This window comes from Echeneis naucrates, chromosome 24 (genome assembly GCF_900963305.1).
Source record: "Echeneis naucrates chromosome 24, fEcheNa1.1, whole genome shotgun sequence".
NCBI classification, from domain to species: domain Eukaryota; kingdom Metazoa; phylum Chordata; class Actinopteri; order Carangiformes; family Echeneidae; genus Echeneis; species Echeneis naucrates.
In genome coordinates, this window is record NC_042534.1 from 5,190,694 (window position 1) to 5,210,007 (window position 19,314).

A 19,314-nucleotide genomic window follows, 5' to 3' on the forward strand; every position below is an offset into this window, starting at 1 on the left:
CAGGTACCTGTGAGCTGCCAGCGCAGCAGGAGTCAGTGTATTGCCAACCGTCCAGTAATACCTGACTGACTGCATACACACACCTCAGAAAGTGGTGAGTGTGAAATGGAGTGTGGACCAAAATAAATAAATAAATAAATAAACCCCATTGCTCCAGCATTGTCAGGCCAGAAATACTCAGAATTTTGCCTTATACGTTACTCCAACACGCATGGTCAGATGAACGGAGCAGAGATCAGAGAGTCATACAGGGTTACTGATTTCTTCATTCAATAAAAGAAGAAATGTCACATCACCCTGACACTGTGATGACTTGGCCATAGCTTTATTACGGCTGATGGGTTAGGGTTATCTATACATCACTCCCTGCTGGCATGAACTCTGTCTGCTTTTTTTGCCAATGGCCTCCTGGTGAGGGGCATTTTGCCAAAAGTGTCATGAAGCATATAAAATATGAATCAGAGTGCTGCCCTTTGCTCTCTGATTAATGCAAAGCAGAAGGCCAAGTAACTCCAGCACTGAACTGAAGAGTAGCAGCCAAAACAAAAACTGGACAGCTGCTGTGTTGCACTTTGTGAGGCATCTGCATTTTCCCCTCACCCTGATCTTTGACATGGGCATGTACACTGAGGGCATCAGGGTGGCACAGTCAGGAGGAAAGATGTCCTTCAACTGGAGGACAGAGATTCAAGGTTCCCTGAGTTTGTGGCCATCTGCCCTGCTCAAGTGTTTACCCACGTACAGCTTTCAGAAAGACACTTCAGGAAAGTGCAAGAAAAAAATACAGACATAAAAACAGCAACCCAGAAATACACGGAGAGCAACGCACAAAAGATTTCAAGCAATCCATTAAACATCATACAAACTATTTACTATTGTTAAAGCCACAGAAATACTGGGCATGTCTGGTCAAATCCGTTGTGATGGTGAGATCTGTGTAATGGGGACATTAACATCAAAACACTCTCTTCCAAGTGGAGCATGAAGCTCAAATGATACTCAGCCTGTCTGTGTAGCTGTATTCCATCAATGCCCTCGCAATTGTTGATTGCATTGTGCAAAAAGACATTACCATGCAATGCAACATTTACAAGTGTACAGACTGAAAGCTCCAACTGCACGAGAGAAAAATGAGAGAAAAATTTGATTTTTACCTCACCTTTCTAGAACTAATGGTGAATGGTTCACCAAAATCATTACAAAACCACCTCAGAGGATGAATATCTATACCAGATTTTATAGAAATCATTTTTAAAGCAACACCAGCTGATCAATATACTTTTAGTGAATGGAATTAAGCCCTGGCATTGACCATGAGAAGTATGGATGGGTTACTGGACGAGGCTGGGTGAGATCACATTACAGGCATTTTAAAGCCCTCAGACCTCTACAGTGACTAAAACACATCATTTCATTTGTTGAGGCAGGATTGAAACATTGCCTATTTACCTCAGATGTTGCAAATACAAGTCAAAAATATCAGCCTGCTGTGCTGTCATCGCAGAAATCATCGATGATGATGAACACAGCACAGTACAGCAGGCGAGCAGAGAAGATCAGTGACTGCGGATTAATGGGAGTGATGCAGTGGATACAAGGAAAATATTCCATCTGAATGACAGGATTAAGAAAAGGAGCACACAATCACACAGACAAACACACCATGCACTCAATTAAACAACAGTACTTTGATGACTCACATGTCCATCTGGGCATGACACACACAAATACCACAGCGCCTGTTTGTCATGTGATACCTTTTTTCTGTAGAGCCAGAGATTATAACAGACAGGTTAAGATGGAGGAGAGAGAACATGGAGACGAGACAGACACTCATAATCATATCACACACCATATACTGGCCTTGAGGGGGAGGGGGACAGAGTGAGTGCATAGTGCAACAAAGGCATTACATAAGTCAAGAGGATTGTCCTGGTTTGTGAGTGTGTGTACGTGTGCGCTTATAGGCATGTGTCATGCAGCGCAGAAACGGGCAGGGATGTATTTTGTTTCACTGCAGCGTGTCAGGCCAAGTGCCTATAGTGTGTTTGTGGGAGAAAGGAAAATGCAAAGGAGTGAGAGCACAAAGAAGAAAGAGTGCCTTCCTCGCTCTGCTACTAATCCCCTCTGTCGCCTCTCTGCCTCTCACTCATTCCATCTCTGTCATTTTTATCTCTATCACCTCTCTGTCTGATCTCTCTGTCATTTCCTCCTCCCTTTCATTCAATCGCTCTTCCAGGATGTCTGCTACGCAACCCGACCGTGACAGCTGATATTCAAGAAATCCAAGCGTGCACGCAGACACTGTAACTAAAAGGCTGTATGAGCCGTTTGTCCAAGACAGTAGGGACGCATGACTTCAATAAAGTGTGTCTTTGAAACAGGAAAGTAGATTATGACTGCGTGAGTGTGTGCACGTGTGTGTGTACAGATTTCTTTTCATCATCTGTCAGTTTTGTACTCTCCTTGCAAATATTATCAATTCCAAAATTCTCCAGCAGAGCAAAAGAGATTTACAAGGTTTTATATCTCCATCTCAGACAGAGCAGAGGAATGAGTCAAGGCAAATGGATTTATCAGGTGAATTTCCAAGTTCATAGTTTCTCTGTGATGCAACAACTCTTTGAACACTTTTGTACCATATCTGTAGGCACATCAGACAAGGTGGACAAAATACTGAAAACAATTGAGCACAATAAAAAGCTACCGGAAAGTACAAACATCTCACAAAATGCACCAAAATCTGAATATGAACAGCTGCAGCCCAAAAAAGTTTCCACCACTGCAGAGAAATGGGTCGAGGCCATATTTGTCTATCATATTTAGTTCAGATAAATTTTGAGGCAACTGCATTTGAAAATACTGAAGCAGTTTGAGACTTTATGAACAAAGGTAATTTGTTGAGTTTTCTGCTGTGTTTCATAATCTCATTCTTTGCAGAGTGTATCACACAGTTAATGCTTCTAGATGAGATGTTATGTCTTTCCAAGCTGCAGTTAAACTTGCGATGGCTTTAAGCCGTGACCACAAATTGTATGTGTGTGTGTGTGTGTGTGTGTGTGTGTGTGGGGGGGGGGGGGGGGGGGGGGGGGGCACTACTCCCACTTTCCAGTCATACTGCGTTTCGAAATGGGAGCACACAGTTATTACAACAAGATTACAACTTCCAAGTTCAACTAATCTATTTGCCCTCTACAATCAAAGAACAAAGTTAGATAAGGATTGGAGGATCATACTGTGTACTGGATAAAACTATATTAGCCTGGATTAATTAAAGCTGCAATACATATTTTTCTGCCAGCTCTTTACAGTTAAGATAATAGAGTTGTCTCAGCCTATTAGTGTGCAGTGATGGTTATAAACTATTAGGAAAAAAATTTTTTCAGCATCAGAATCAATACATAACTAACAGGAAGATATTTCTCCAAACGTAGACCAGGAAATGTCGATTGGTAATCTAGTGAAATGTGATATGTTTTCTATACACATCTTATATTCATATTTATTATTAATTTTGCTTTCTTGCCTTAGCAAAGCGTCACATTAATTTTGCAGTGTTGAACAGCCATGGAAGCATTCACAGAGGGACCTCTGGGAATCTGAGCCCCACAGGTTTGATTCAAAAATTATTCAGGGTGTGTGTTTGAGGCCCCAAATGTCACATCACATTAATGTCCAAATCACTGATAGCAAACAAGACACAAATGAAAACAGACACTCACATACATACGCTGACAGAGGCTTACAGACACAAATACGCACACGTTGACGATTGAGCACGAGTGCTTCCTCATATACACAACACACACTTAACACACAGACACTTCCCAAAAGGGACACGTGCAGATGCAGAACACAGTCTGCTAGAGCGGCCTTAGCCAATAAAAATGCCTGGCACTGCAACAACAGTTTCTAGTATTGAGCACCAGTGCCAGCTGCTGATCGGTACGTTGCCTATAGAGAGCAAGATGCAAAGCGAAATGACTCCCACTATGCAATTTTAGTGTCTGACTATACAAAAACACTATTACAGTTAATCGCACACTGTACTGAATTGCCCTAAACACAGCCCTCATTTCGTTGTCTGGGGCTTACAAGTCAGAAAAAGGGTTAACAGCACGTGTTATCTCCCTGGATGCGAATATTGTTAGGTCTGTAGCGGTGGCAGTCGGGTTAATGTGCTCACTATTGTCCTACTTCATCATGTTCGCAGCAGTCAACGACACCTGCATCTAATGTGAAAGCAAAAGCATTGCCAAGCACCAGATAGGAAGAGAAATCAGGCCAATGGGCCCCAATCGAGGCTTGATGGGGGCCTAGTGGCATGGCTAGCTGAGACCTCTCGCACTGCCTGTTCATCATTCACTCCCGCCGGTGTCAGGGAGATGGCGAGGCCTTCTGGCTTATCAAACAAATTAGCTGCTTCATCGCTGAAATGAAGGCGGTGATGCACAAGCTGCAAGGTTGTCCTTCCCTTCGCACACTGTCCTTGGTATGAATCAAAGAGGAAAAATGCACAAAGAAACGATGCTCTGTCGACGGTTTGGTGGAGACGCAGGGGATCTGCAGTGCTCTGTGCACTGGGTGAGAGATGGTGGGCGTCTCCCAGCGGTCTGACATCTCTTCCAGCTAATACAGGGGGCAGAAAAGCAACATGTGGTGGCTTCTGTTTGGACAGCGGTCTGGTTACCTAGGTCAGGAGCCAATTTTTGCCCTTGAAATCTCTGCAAGCTCCACCCACACAACATCAGGGCTGTGACTCACAGAGCTGAGTGGCTGTGACCAGTCTGGCTCCATGCCATCGCTCAGACACTCCTACAGTACGTTTTCCTCCTCTTCACTTTTCTAAACATACAGTAGACACAAGTTTGTCAGACTGCAGTGATTTCACCCCTCCACTCTTCCTGTTGCTTTTCCTTCAGTCTTCAGTAGCTGCAGGGATCCAGGCCTGAGTTTGCTGCACTGAATGACAAACCAAGGGCACGTCTGCAGCACTTTTAGGTATTTGTATCTTTACAGCTTTGCACCATGTTGATGCTATTCGAAAAAAATCTCTGGTGGAAAAACAAAATACAAAAAAAGAAACCATAACTTCCTCCTGCTGAGTCGGCCGACTCCCACTCGGGATGATGCTAAAGCAGACAGACACAATTTACTGTAGTGCTCTGTCTATGGACAAACATAAGTGTAACTCTCATTATATCACCAAAGTCTTCAGATGTCTGTCTCAATCCTTTTCTCCCTCCCACACTATTCCAGCAGCATAATCCACATTTCACCCACTCTGACAGAAAAGCACAAACACTCCCTCTTCCACACTCAGAAACACAAAGCTGAACATAAACAGCCTCAAACGCACTTCAATATAAGCCCAAAATATCGGTCAACAGGCTGAGAGCTGTGGGGGGCGTAAAGGCCTGAGTCATCACGTCATGCGACACGTGTGTCTTCCCTACAGGTGCTCAGCATGATGGCATATTGAAGGGCAGCCTACAGAGAAGCAACAGCGGGATAAATATCATCGCAGCTACCAGCAGCGTGGAGGAGGGCAAGACGTCAAGTTTTGCATCGCTCGTATTGGCAGGCAAAGGCTGCGCCATTCCCAGGCAGAGTAGCTGAAGTTGATCTGAAAATATGAACTCTATTTCGTTTGGAAAAAGTCAGGTCTAGGTCACAGAGCTCTGAACTAAATGAATTTTCCAACATTTGTGATGTCACTGTCCTGTCAAGAGCATTGCAGGTCTGTGATGGGCTGCCAGTCAATACGCACAGATTAGTGGTTGATTCAGCTCAGCACACACAAAAAGCACTGCGGCAAAGGTGCCTCGTACACATCATGTTCTTTTTGAGAAATCCTTCTTGTACGTGCAATTCGATCAACTTGAAGACTCTGCGGTAACAGATTTTTGATCATTAGAGGGCAGCAGTAACACATTTTAAGAACAACTAACATTATCTCCTCCTCCGCATTCATAAAAGCCAAACAGGAAATATATACAGGAATTATCCCAAAAGAAAACTGTCAGATTAACACTCTGCTATGAAGCCATGTTTGGACTGGGCAGCCCAGCACAGAACTACGACCTTCATTTTCCAGCATTGGTTACTTTTTAAATATGCGTCGTAGGCAAGGATAAGCTGAAGGGCAAATTTGGATTACTTGTAAAAGGCTGTTTCAGAGTTCTTTCCTTCTGTCAGAAAAGCACAGTCATGGGTTGAATGAACAACTGTGCCAGATAGCGTCATCATTGTTGAGCTCACATTTTAATACTGTTTTACAATAAATGCATAACTAGGAGGATGCACTTCAAGATGGGCGTTCTTTCTCCTTCCTTGAGGGGATTTCGTGCAGTTTAAACAGTAGCAAGTGAAATATCCAGCTATAGTGTGCATTCCTTAATATGCCTATAAGCAACATTACCCACATGGCCTCACTGGCAGTTTAGGCTTGTTAGCTACAGCCGACACTAATATTCTCCAGCTGGAGTTGGTTTAGTTGAGTATGTAGAAATTAGCCTTTAGCAGAGAAGGTAAAAAAGCATGAAATAGAACAGGCAGACCCAAATTGTATAATACTGTCTAGGAGTTATGCTCTAGAGCAATGGAACAATGGACTCGTTTGTATCTGCCATAACAGATGGTCCACTTGGATGCACATTTTGCTGGATGTTCAGGCCTTGCTGAGGCGATTGCACATAAATATAGAAGCTCAGGTTAGGACATAGCTACTGTATGTATGCAGCTGGAATCTCATACAGCTCTGTCTCTGTCTGAAGCAGCCTTGGCACACGCACACACCCACATCTCAGCAGACACACAAACACAGTGACAGGCAATTCCTCAAGGTCTGGTACCTTGGGAACCTCTCTGTCTGTTCGACTCCTGTGTGTGTGCGCGACAGACAGAGACTGAGTGTCTAGATATTAGTAAGGTCATAACCAACCATTTACACAGCCCATGGCCATTAGCTGCTCACGCTTTGTCACCTGCACACCTTTCTAATCGGAACCGTCTCTGTCTCCGCACATCTGTGTCACTACTAACACACCGCAATTTAGAAAATGCAACAGTGCAATCTTCTACTGGTATGCAAATGTTTACCTGACTGACACAATATCAGGCAGCATGAAGTATGAACTGTATTACTGTAGACTGATAATGAGGGTTACACACTGGTTGGCCAGAAACAATTGGTTGTTAATTTCTTAAATTAATTAATTAAAACAGAGAGGAAAAATACATGAGGCCCTGAGTACAGTGGTTAGGACTTGCATGCTGCTGTCTATTTTTAAGAAATGTCTCCATGTCTTTGCTGACAATGCTATTTATTTACACAGACGTGATGACTGAGGATTAAAACTATAAGCGCAGCGTTTCACCTCTTACAGCCGAGGCCAACAGAGGCACAGAGGAGGACTTAAACCAGTGGCTTGCTTTCAGTGCCAGGTGATGTCACTCTCGGGTACAGAGGATGATTAAATGACATGGCAGTAATCCATGATTCACCTGTAATTGGGATTTCAAAAGGATTTAGGGTTTCTTTGCTCTTGAACGGACCTGAAGCCACGACAGAACTTTTATCCTTGCAGTGCCTACTATGGGGAGCAGAAAAAGCTTCAACCAGCCTGACCACGTTTGGTTCTTTGTACACACTGTGCCAGAAAATACATCATCATGATAGACTATCCTAATAATTATTGCATAAGCACATGTATGGTGTAGATGGTCTGATTAGATGCTGGCATGCCTTGCTGCATAAATGTGTGAAACCAAAACCAAAACACAGTTTTCTTCATTGTGTGTGCTTCATATTGTGACCCGCATGTTTCATGGGAGATAAGAAAGAGAAAGAATGTTTGCTAATTAATTATACTTCAGTGCAACGTTAGATACACATAACTTCTAGCCACATAAGCCTCTGTGTGTTTGGTTATGGACCTTGCAAGAGGAAGGGTGAACAAATGATAAGAAAGCATATGAAATATTAAAATTGGGAGGGAGCGGAGGCCCCTGAGACAAAGTGGAAGATTACCTACAGTAGCTAAACAAAAATAATGAGCTGCAGCGAATCAGTGGGGGGACAGAGAGCACAAAACAAAACATAAATCCCATTAGAAAAATGTTGCAATCATAAAAGAACTAAACAATTATGTCCCTCACAAATCGCAAATTATAGAAAAGAGGTTGGGGGGGGGGGGGGCAGCAGGCTCTACCACAGGAGATGAGGTAAGTGAAAAAATAAAACCTAGAGGAAGAATTTATTCCAGTAATGTAGCCCTATGGAGACCTGGAGGCCACCTGAAGGGCAGGGAGAAAAGCAAGACGACAAAATCTTTGCGGTTCACAGCGTTCTGTAAGCCAGTCATCTTACAAGCACCACGGGGACAGTGCCAACGCTGCCACACTTCCACACCTCATCAACAATGTCGAGCTAAACAACCCAGTGTCATCGAGGAATTGATTCCAATGTTATATTCATACAGGCACTTTAAGGAATCTTATCTTTAAAGCTTTTAATTCAGTCAGGTCACCTTGAGAATAAACTGAAAGTTATTCAGTCGTGACATTTTCTACGTAGCACTTTGTATTCTTTGCCTCAGCAGTAAAAAACATGGACAGCTTCAGACCTGTGGAGGTTTCGCTGACAGACCCGATCTCCTCCCGACTATCCAGAGCAAACACTGTGCGAACTGAAAGAAACGGAAAGACTTTGTCTTTAAACTGATCCCACACAGCTACTTCTCTGTCACATGATGCAGACATTTAATGAGACGCTAGATTTACAGCATGTGGGATGAAATTATATTTATCAGGCAAGACATACGTGTATGCAACACAATCAACACAATTGCCAGGAAGCATGACCATTTAATCTTTAGGGGAGCCTCAACATACAAATGAACCACAACTTGTAATCAATAGACAGTATAGTGTTACCAGATGTTGTGCACACATCCATAACTCCTGAATCAAACAGAATGTGCAACGAAAACAGAAAAATCCAATAGAGTGCACGGAGCCATTTACTTTGGAAACTTGACTCTTGGTGATGAAGGACCTCTGTGGTGTGGGGACTGGACAGCGGTCAGACGCTTTGGTCACGAGAGCGGCGTTACAGTCGAGGAGTATATTGACCATAATTAATATAAGTGCAAATCGATAGAGTAGGAACTTGGTCCTTACATGTGGCCCCAGCAATGCTGAAAAAGCAGTTGTTTGAAGGAAACCCTGTCATAAATCACATCAGGCTGACAGCATTGTGTGTCCCTGGTTGTCGCTCTCTTCAAGGCTGAGAAGTGCAGCGAGTCTGTTTCCAAGAATGCTGCACCCAGGATGGTTATGATGGAGCTCAAACCTCTCATCATCCATTATCAGCACTGCCACCATTTCTAAATAGTAAAAGAACAATTCAGGTTTATTACAAATTGGGTGTTATTTTCATGGGCCATTGTTCTCCTGTGTTCGTTTTCATAACGCTGTACTCATCAGAGCTATCCGTTTCGCATTGAAAGAGTGGCAGGAATACAAACTAATGAGTGTTGCATTGTCTGCCATATGTAGCAATAGGTACAAAAGGTAAGTAATTTCTTCTTCCACCGAGTGACACTTCAGCCTGAATGAACTACAGCAGGCCAAGCATGAGACGTTTTCTTTCTCTGAGAACAATGTAATTATTACGAACAGAAATAATCTGAGAAATCTTTGAAAATAAGCTCAGAATTGTAGCAATGTGGAAAGCTTTTAAATGAAGAAGGAGGAATTGATTGTGAACATCTCTCTTGAGACATTTCCCATTGTGTCACCATGGAAACGCTGCTAAGTTTGTCCAACGCTCACAGCTTAAGTTTCTTGTGTTCACCATCAGCTGTCACAAGCAGCTTCCTCACTTCCACCGCCAAGTTAATTACCACTATTCAAAGCATCCCAGCGTTCAGCAACGTCCAACTGAAAGGATTACACGTCTGTAAAACGATGCCCACAGAATCACAGCGTCCCTCGTCACGTCTCATGTCAAGTATGAATGTAATTTTCCTTATTTTGTGTTTACTTTACAATTAATGCCATCTAATTAGGGCTTCAAAACATTATGACAAGCAATGCAGACGCAGCAAACACAACATAATTTGCCTGATCAAAACACTGTAGCTTCACCCGTCCACAGTCAACCATCAACCAGTGCAGCAGTTACGCCCTCGGAGTGTATGTGTGCAAATCTGAACCCATTTATTCTCTCCAGCCCACATGACACTGTGTATTTACGATGAGCCACTCAAGCGTTGCCTGCCGTCTGCTGGGAATAATTAGTGCACAGGTTGGTGACCTCTCAGGCATCGCTGCTGTGTATCCCACACAGGCTCCACAGCTAGCTTTCTATTATTTGGGACTATAGGCTGACGGGAAATACAGCAAAATGAAGGAGCGGAATGATTGTTAAACATGAGATCTTTTGAGCTTCGTCAAACTTTATTAAATCTGTATCTTTGGTTAAAAGAGCCTTATTAAAAAAAAAAAGAAGCAAAACCTTGAGGATCGTGCCAAAAAGGCGCAGATCCAGACGACACCTATTCAGTATTCGGCGGCGGCAGCAGCAGCAGCAGCAGCAGCAGCCCTTGCTGTTAACCTTTCTCCAGGTCATCAAGATTTCTTGTCATTCAATAACTTTGCTTTCAAGTGAACAATAATACGATGGTGCTTCCTGAATTATGATGGCTCACCGGCCAAAGAGAGGATGAATGTGTTTCTGCTCGGATGAATTTCTTGTGTATGTGCATTTTCCATTAGTGAATTGGTAAAACATAACTTGCCTTCAAAGTAATAATCTCTCACTTGGAGATGCAGACGACACACATGCAGGACTATCATTTCTGAAGACAGGAGCCAGCAGAGATAAGTGACAGAGAGCAAGAGAGGTAAAAGCTGGAGTTAAATGTACACTAAATTATTGAAGAGCAACATGGCAGCATAACTTTAATCATCTGAAATTCTGATCCCATTTGGTGTTTCTCAAGGCTAAAGGACTTAAGAGGGACACTCTATCAGGATATTGGACGGGGAGAAGCAGCAGCTACATTGTTTTGGTCCTGATGCAGCAAAATTTGTTTTCCATTTCTAAGATCCAATAGACCGGAGGATGCTGAGTGCTTTTGGAGAGCCTAAAAGATGAAACCTGGTACACAAGGGGTCTTTGATTAAGGGTATTTCAGTACAGTGCACAGGTACATGCGCACAAACATTCACAGTCACGCACACATCCTTTGTTCCGCTAATGGTGTGAAGTTGACGTGCACTGAACTGACATGAGAGTCACATCTCGGCAGCTCTGCGGTGGCCTCACCACAGACTCCAGTTTTAGCCATTCTTTATAATATCAACAGCAGCAAAAGTTTGACTCTTTACGTGCACCAACAACACAAACCCTCCAAATCAGGTGGAATCAGATTATTTCATTATTCTCTTTTCTCCTCCACAGTCCCTGTCCCACAGTTATTCCTCACCATTTTCCAAGAAATCCTTCTGTTAGTTAATCTGTCACTGCTAACTACTGACTGCAACAGGAGTGAATTTTCCTGAATGTCATTAAAGGAGCATTGACACAAAAATACAAGTTACTTGTGGTAACTTTTAGATTAGATTAAATTCACATATGTGCATGTTTAAAATCAGCCACAGATGGAAAATGCAGTATATGACAAAGCAGTAACAACAGCAGCTTCATTTCTTTGATGAGACTGTTGCTGTCTCAGTCGACCTCGTCTTGGCACATTGCATAACAAAAGGTGCACACAAACACACAACCCCAGGCTGGATGCCATATAGAAGAGGTGGGGCTCGCAACTGGCAGCCCCAATCAGGGAGAGAACAACAGGATAAAGATGTAGCAAAGGAAACAGAAGTAACTGAAATAAGAAAAAATGATCTGTAAGCTGAACACACTCCGTGGAAAGATAGCAGGACACAAATACTATTCCTCATTGAAGACGCCGAAAAGGCACAAAAAAGAAGCCTGTTGTCGCTAATTAAAATCACAACGTATTACCATCATCACTGACACGTAAACAGTATACAGTGTGATGTACTCTGTAACCAATACAATAGTCCTACATCTTACATCACTAGCTTTCATCAGGAAGTTCACTGAACTACTATTTAATTCCCATCACGGTTTGTTTGCAAAGAGAAATATGCATGCACAACACTCACTGAAGCTCTCTGGAGATTTTAAGCTACACTTGACCACTTTCATTTATATGTTACACACTAATGAAACTCCAACATCCACTGCTGAGCTACAATTCCTGTCTCAACACTCCAGCAAGGCAGTTTGGCTCAGTAAGCTTTTCCTTCAACTTTGGACTTTGAGAGGGAGCACAGTTACTAAATGAATCAAAGGAAGATTAATGATGAAGGTATGTCACATTGTGTGCTATGAAAAGCTGCACAAGGCCACTGCAATACCTTTGTGTCTGTGTGCAGAAGTGTGTAGTTGAACTTGACTCTGCAAACAGGTTTGCACCAGTGTCCACTTCCATCTGCAAACATTTGCCAGCCCGTGTATGTCGGTACACATACAGTACTCGTGTGTGCACATATACCAACTTTAGCTAAGTCATCTGCCATCAAATTCTTGTCTGTGTGTGAGTGTAGATAACAGAAAACGCAAAAACATGTTTGCTATTCAACATACAAATGTCCATCCCGATTTAATAACTCCGTATGTGTATGTGTGTGTGTGTGTGTCTTATGGTGTCCTGTGCCTGCCGATGAGATAATCAGGCAGAGCACAGAGTGACAATTTGATCTATTGATCTGCGTCTTGTTGGCTTGCAGGGAGTCTCTGAGTTATAGTGCTGCTATCTCTCGTGGCCACCACACCGTTACATACACAGCTGCTGAAGGAAATACACACACATATGAATGCCCACTATTTGGTTTGAAAATGATTAGGTGCCAAAACCTGTTAATAACACCTCCAGTGTCATGTCAGTTACACAGTGCTCTCACACACAAAAAAAAAAAAAAAAAAAAAAAAAAAAAAAGACAGCCATATTATACTTGTGTGCTTTAAGCAGCAACTTATTGGTTATTTCTGATTGTAATGTGGTTGAAAGTTTTCATTGGAGACTAATGGATCTCCGTTTGCAGCATCATCTGATGATGTACAACATGATTGGGAAATGGACTTAGCTAATTGCTGTGTAATTTATCTGTCGTCTGAGTTTTATGATACCGCTCCTCTGCAGCTGATGTTAACATCATGTGTTGTTGTTGTGCGATGGTTAAACTGTAAAGCCAAGAGAGTCAAGTTGCAGCAGTGCAAAGAAAGGACAATGAATTAGGTTCTTCAACCTCTTTACCACAAACACTTGGTCTGAAGACTGAAACGTTTTGGAACGCTGCATGTCTGCGTATTTTTATAAATTACACCGCTAATCCAGCAGACAGCGAATATGTCGGGGCTGCTGGCACAGCAAAACCTGTTTTTCTAAAAGCTCGCAACTTCTTTTTACTGTAGAGAGAATATGGAGAAAACAACTTGCAGCACCGTGTGTGTGTGTGTGTGTGCGCTCACACTTGGGCATATCTGTTTCAGTGCATTACCACACACAGATCAATACAGATTCTATTCTTGGCCATTAGATCTTAAAGCGGGGGATAGCCTGCCTCTCTGGCTCTTTCCTATCTATTCCCCGTCTCTGCTGTCCCTTGTCTTTCAGCCTGTGCTCTTGCAGCTTTCCCCTCGTTCTCCACTCCAGACAACACCAAAGGGACATTGTCACCTTCCTAGCTGGACAGTGGAGTCATCAGCATGGTCAGTGGTGAGCATCAAACACAGGACAGTTTTGAGGGGATCACAGAAATGATTGGCTCTCTGGCCGGAGGGATCAGGCATCTCTTCACAGGATTCACATCGCACACAGACACCAGCACACACATTCACTTGTATACATGTGCACATCCACAGGCACCTCCTGTTCATGCTGTAATTGTGCCTCCTCTGCCAGACTGCCAGGCTGAGACCCTTGATCTGCCACTTCCTGTAATCCTCCATGGAAGAGGGACGCAGCCAAATGTCCTGGCACGCCAGCTAGGGAAAAAAAAAACCCACACATACCCCCAAACAAGCAAGACCACCAACAGCTCTGACTTGCCACTAACCGCAAAAATAATGACCATCAGGACAGATGTGCATCAGCACAGGACTCTCAGGATGACTTGAGAGCGGCTGAGACAAAAAAAACAAAAACAAACAAACAAAAAAAACCATCATGCACAAGCTCATGATCTGCAGCACAGCAACACAAAAACTATGAATTACGAAAATATTATTATGCCTCCTTTATCTGCGTCATACTGGTCATTGTCATCAGATAAAGAATCAGGGCTGACTAAACAGCAAATGACATGGGGAGAGCAGCAGCACCAAAGAATAAATGGATGACTCCCAGCTCACCCTCCCTGACTGATAAGACTATCTGATCCACATCATTCAAACACAAGAGAGAGATTCCTCTGTTCATTCAATTGCAAAGTGACCTGCCACATCCAGCAGGAAACATCTGACAACATCATTTCATGAGCTGTAAGTTGTTTGGTTGTGGGCTTCTTTAATGCTACGAGTAGCCTCCAGCTTTTCCTTCCAGTTAGAGTTTGACCAGTCCAGAGCTCAAAGGGGTAACGTACAAGCCACATAAACTCCATTAACCTTATTCACCAGTCCCTGCATGAGCACTGACATGGTGCTCCAACCAGAGGAGGGATTTCATCTCATACCTACTAACACGTGTGTACCACCGGTACAGTCTGCTGTGCTTTGGACGAGGGGGGGGGGAAAAAATAAAAATCTAAAAGAATCCGGAAATCTTTGTCTTTGACATGTCAGACATCTTCTGTCTGTGTAAGACATCCTTCTGCAGCACAAGAAAACATGCTGCAAAACAGGCACCATGGCTACTCAGCTCTGCCTTTTTCTAAATCCTGTAAAAATGGCTCTATGGGTTTTTTTGCTCATCACCCTCACCTTTCTAACACAGGTGAACAAGGCTGAGTCACAGCCATAGCAGCCAGCAGGTGGGAACGAGGGACAGCCAGGCGGACGGCTCTTCATCACACCGTAATGAGCTGGCAAAGGTTGTCGGACAGGCAGGAGAACACATGGAGGACCTGTAAAAGTAGCCTGACACAGGCGAGCTCGCGGGCGTTCTCTGAAGCTATACGGCTCCCCGCGGTGCCGTTTCATCGCAAGCTGTTGTCCCTGCTTATGTAAACGTCCTCATATTCCAAGAAAGCCGATGCAAAATACCTCAGCCACATACAGTATCTGTCTAAATGTGGCTCATTCAAACTGTCAGGTTACGAATTTAAATTCAAGTGTGCAACAGGGTGACAATATCAGGAAAAAAGCTGCTAAAAAGTCGCATTCAGGAGATAATTATTCTCTGTGGTCTAAGTGTCCGATTCAACAACATCTGGGTCTTGGACTTTAGGATAACATTTTTTTCTCAGTGGGGAAGCTCACAAGCACTTGCAGAGCTCCAGGGGACTGTCAACCAATGAATCCAACGGAAAACTCTTCAGCACGCCCAACAAATACACTGAAACCGAACCAGCTTACATCAGTATCTCACTATGACAGCTCAGGCATCTGTTCACTTACCTGCTGCTGCCTCCAAGGGATGCTGCTACTCACAGGAGCGGCTTATAAAAGCTCTATGGCAACCGAAAGGATACAATCTGAGAGCTCCACTCTGGGTGCCAATGGCCAGTATCTTCTGCACGGGGTCAAAAGCCATGGACGAGGGCTGATAAGGGAAGCCATGACGGACAGTCTGGGAGATGGGCCACAATTTGAAAAAAGAAAATATGTTAGACAGAATATCAATCTGCATTTCACAGCGGGAGGATGTTGCTTTGTCAGAGGATGTCACACACACTCATTTGGGTAAACAAATGGCCCAGATGGATGGGGACATGTTATGAAACAAAAATGTAAACCCTGAAATGTTGCAGAAAGAGGGAATAAAAAGCTCTTTCCATGCATGGTTACCCTGTTCTTCATGACAGGCTGATATTAGGCTTCACTATTTAGGATCTTTTTATAATAATGAATCTATTTTCAGATTTCTTTGCTCTCATTTCTCTCTTTTTATCTTGTTTTGCTTCTCTCACTGCCTCCCACATGAAGTCGTGATTACACAGAAGTCTGGACATGGAATATACAGTCAACATTTCACCGAGAAGGATTTGGTTATTATTTCTTTCTGGGCCTGCTATAGGAGTGCGTTAAATCATAAGGTGCTTCTGTTTTTAAGTCCACCACCCGTACAGCTGTAGCTTTACAGCATCAGTCACCCAGTGGTGGGCTGTTGGATTTGTTTATTTAGTGGCAGAAGGCTAAAGCACGTTACATAAGAAGCACTCAGTGCAGCAGAGACACCTGCCTTCCTCTCAAAGAAACATTACAGCGAGTTCCTGTCCAGACAGACTGTGAAGGTGCAGGAGGGAGGCAGGAGTCTTCTTCAAAGAGACTTCAATCAGCTGCCTGGCTGGTGAAAGACATATTTAGGCTGCAGCAGCAATCAAATCTGCAATCTCTCTGCGGAGCTTCCTCGACACTGATCCATAATATTCCCTAAAGCTTCAGTTGTGTTGACTTGGCTCTTGATTAATGTTAGAGTGCTCCAGCTATGACTTCTGAGACTATAACTTAATACTTGATTACAGTTTTTAAAAAATGAGTCTGCTCCAAACTTCTACGTCTGGAACCTCATACCACTGTGCAGTTAGCTGTTGGTGTCTATAATGAAGCCAACAGCAACATCCATTATGTTCACCTCCAGAGGCACGGAATCTCTGCTGCCATGAAACCAGGACAAAGAGCAATGGACCGTGGCAGCTGCAGCAGACCTAAAGCTTGCATTTTCAACAACTAATCCAATATTCAAAAAAAGAAATACACAGGTTTATATTTCAGAACAATATTAAAATCAAATATTGGGGACAGCTGTTAGCAATTTTAAAATGGAAAAAGAAAAAACAACCTTAAAAACAAAGAGGGGTGGGGGAGCAGCACGCAGACCATCACAGATGTCAGTGAGAAAGGCGATGCCAAATCATTATGGCACACTTGGAAAAATCCCAATTCAAAAATAATGCGGGGTTAAGATGCTCAACATGTAAAACGCACATCAATTTGTGCGGCCACTTCAGACAGAGAAGGGCACAGCTTTTTGTTTTTTCCCCAAACAGGCCCCCATTCTCTTCAGGCGCCATCAGTCCCTAATAGATCAATGATGTGGGGGGGAAAGTGGTGTGTGTGTGTGTGTGTGTGTGTGTGTGAGGCAGACTGCAGGAGAGAAAGTGTAGAAGGTGTGTGAAAGAGAGAGGAGGAGTGGATGGAGAGGGCAATGAGGTGGCAGCAGGAGAGGATGTGAGGACAGACTCAGACAGACAGAAAAGATCACATTAACGGGAAACACACACACCCACACTCCCCCCCCCACACACACACACACACCAGAAACCACCGTTTTGCTAATCCAAACCCAGCATATTATGCAAGAGGGGATCAGTTTGGCCCAGCCCCTCCGTATGACAGCTCATGCCAAGCGCACATTAAACGCTGGTATTTCAATGAGACTCAACCAGAGCCACATAATACAACTAAATGTTGAACAATCCAGGTGAAACGACACTTCAGGAACATAAAGCCAGCTGGAAACTTGTGTCGTGTTTATTATCAGAGCTCTCTGGTAGTACAGTATGCGCATTGTGGGGAGGGATACTACGTACCATGCCTGAAGCACAAACCGCTTCAGCGCTGCTCCTCACACTTCACATCATTTCATTTCTTTCTGTGGAGCTGACCTCCACCCTCCGTGTGCAGCACACTGAGTGATGGAAACAAAAGTCAGCTGTGTGGCACCGTCTCACCCACCTTGCAGAGCTGGAAATGCTCGGACTGGAGGGTCTCCTGGATCAGATGGTTTTCCTGTGGCCCCACTTGGACAGACGGGGTGGAGGAGGACGCCTCTTTCAAGCCGTCCAGCACCTTCCTGATGTTGAACTTCTTCATTTTCAGACTGCGGAGCAAACAATTGAGATCATCCGCAGGAGATACAGGAGAGAGCCACTTTCTCTCTCTCTCTCTCTCTCTCTCTCACACACACACACACACAAACACACGGATCCGTGCTCTCTCTCCATCCCCCCCCCCCCCCCCCCCCCTTCTGATTTCCTGAGAAAATCTCACATTTTAGTGCCTGTTCTTCAGCGCAGTGTCCATGCTGCGGGGCTGCGGGGCTGCAGGGCTGCGGCGCGCACTGCTCAGCCGGCTCCTTGACGCGGAGATGTGCGGACTGACGGGCGGATGAGGTGTCGGTGTTTGGTGCTCGGATCCCGTGCAGTGTCTTACTGCGTCTCGGCTCTTCCTCTCCGGTTCCCTCCCCCTTCTCCCCCCCCAACCCCCCACCTCCCACCTCCCTTCTCGGCTCTGTGCGCCGCTCGGCCAAAGCGGAAACGCAAAACAGCGGCGGCGGCGCTGCGGCTACTGCTGCTGCTGCTGCTGCGGACGCTCCTGCGCATGTCTGACAGAGCAGAGACTTCAACACAATTCCCGCCACCTTGTCCCCCCCCCCCTTTCATCTGCCACCCACCGACAACGCCCCCTCCCTGGTCTCTCTCACGCACACGGTGGGTTTTGCTCCACTGCACCTGGTGATGCTGGTGATGTTGGATGCTGCAGCGTTCACACTGTCACACTGTCCCATTGTTCCCACCCCCCCCATGGAAACATGGAAACATGGAAACATGGCCACATTAAAGTGGACAGATTTGGATTAAAGAGAAATCCTGAAGTGACTGCATTTTCAGACAGGTAAACTGATTTTTGACTCCATGTGGACCCTGTCATGGCACACGGTATGCTGGTTTCATTGTTTGAAGATGCTTCAGGATGACTTTGCGACACAATGGCACATAAAATAACCGAGCAGCTGAGCAAGCAATGCGTCTGTTAGTGCCCATGGTGATGACTCTCCAGATAATGATGGAGTCCCACAGTTTAAGTGTTATTTATGCCCTGCTTCTTAGTGGGGCAGCCCACACAGCTGCAAATGCAACTTCGTGAAGGAGTAGCACTCCACAGTGAGGCGGTATTGGCAGGGCATTGATTTGGAAAAAGGCCTCTGTGTCTGCCAACCCGCCAGCTCTGACACCGCCTCAATACAAATGCCAGAGAAGCTGGACCTTTATGTTGGGCCACCAATCTGTGTGCAAGAGACGAGGGCCTGTCACATCAGTGTGTCTCTTCTGACG

General features: G+C 44.4%; 1 protein-coding gene across 2 annotated transcripts in view; it reads right to left on the bottom strand.

Annotated features, from left to right (window-relative positions):
• stxbp5a (syntaxin binding protein 5a (tomosyn)) overlaps positions 1-18,073 on the bottom strand; it is a 73,313-nt gene extending 55,240 nt beyond the window's left edge. For both annotated transcript variants that reach the window (XM_029496167.1, XM_029496166.1), the window contains exons 1-2: positions 17,936-18,073; positions 15,730-15,827 (exon numbers count right to left, since the gene is read on the bottom strand). In XM_029496167.1, coding sequence (XP_029352027.1) covers positions 15,730-15,827; positions 17,936-18,073 — 236 coding nt within the window. The remainder of the gene's footprint in view (positions 1-15,729; positions 15,828-17,935) is intronic.
• Positions 18,074-19,314: the final 1,241 nt, after the last annotated feature.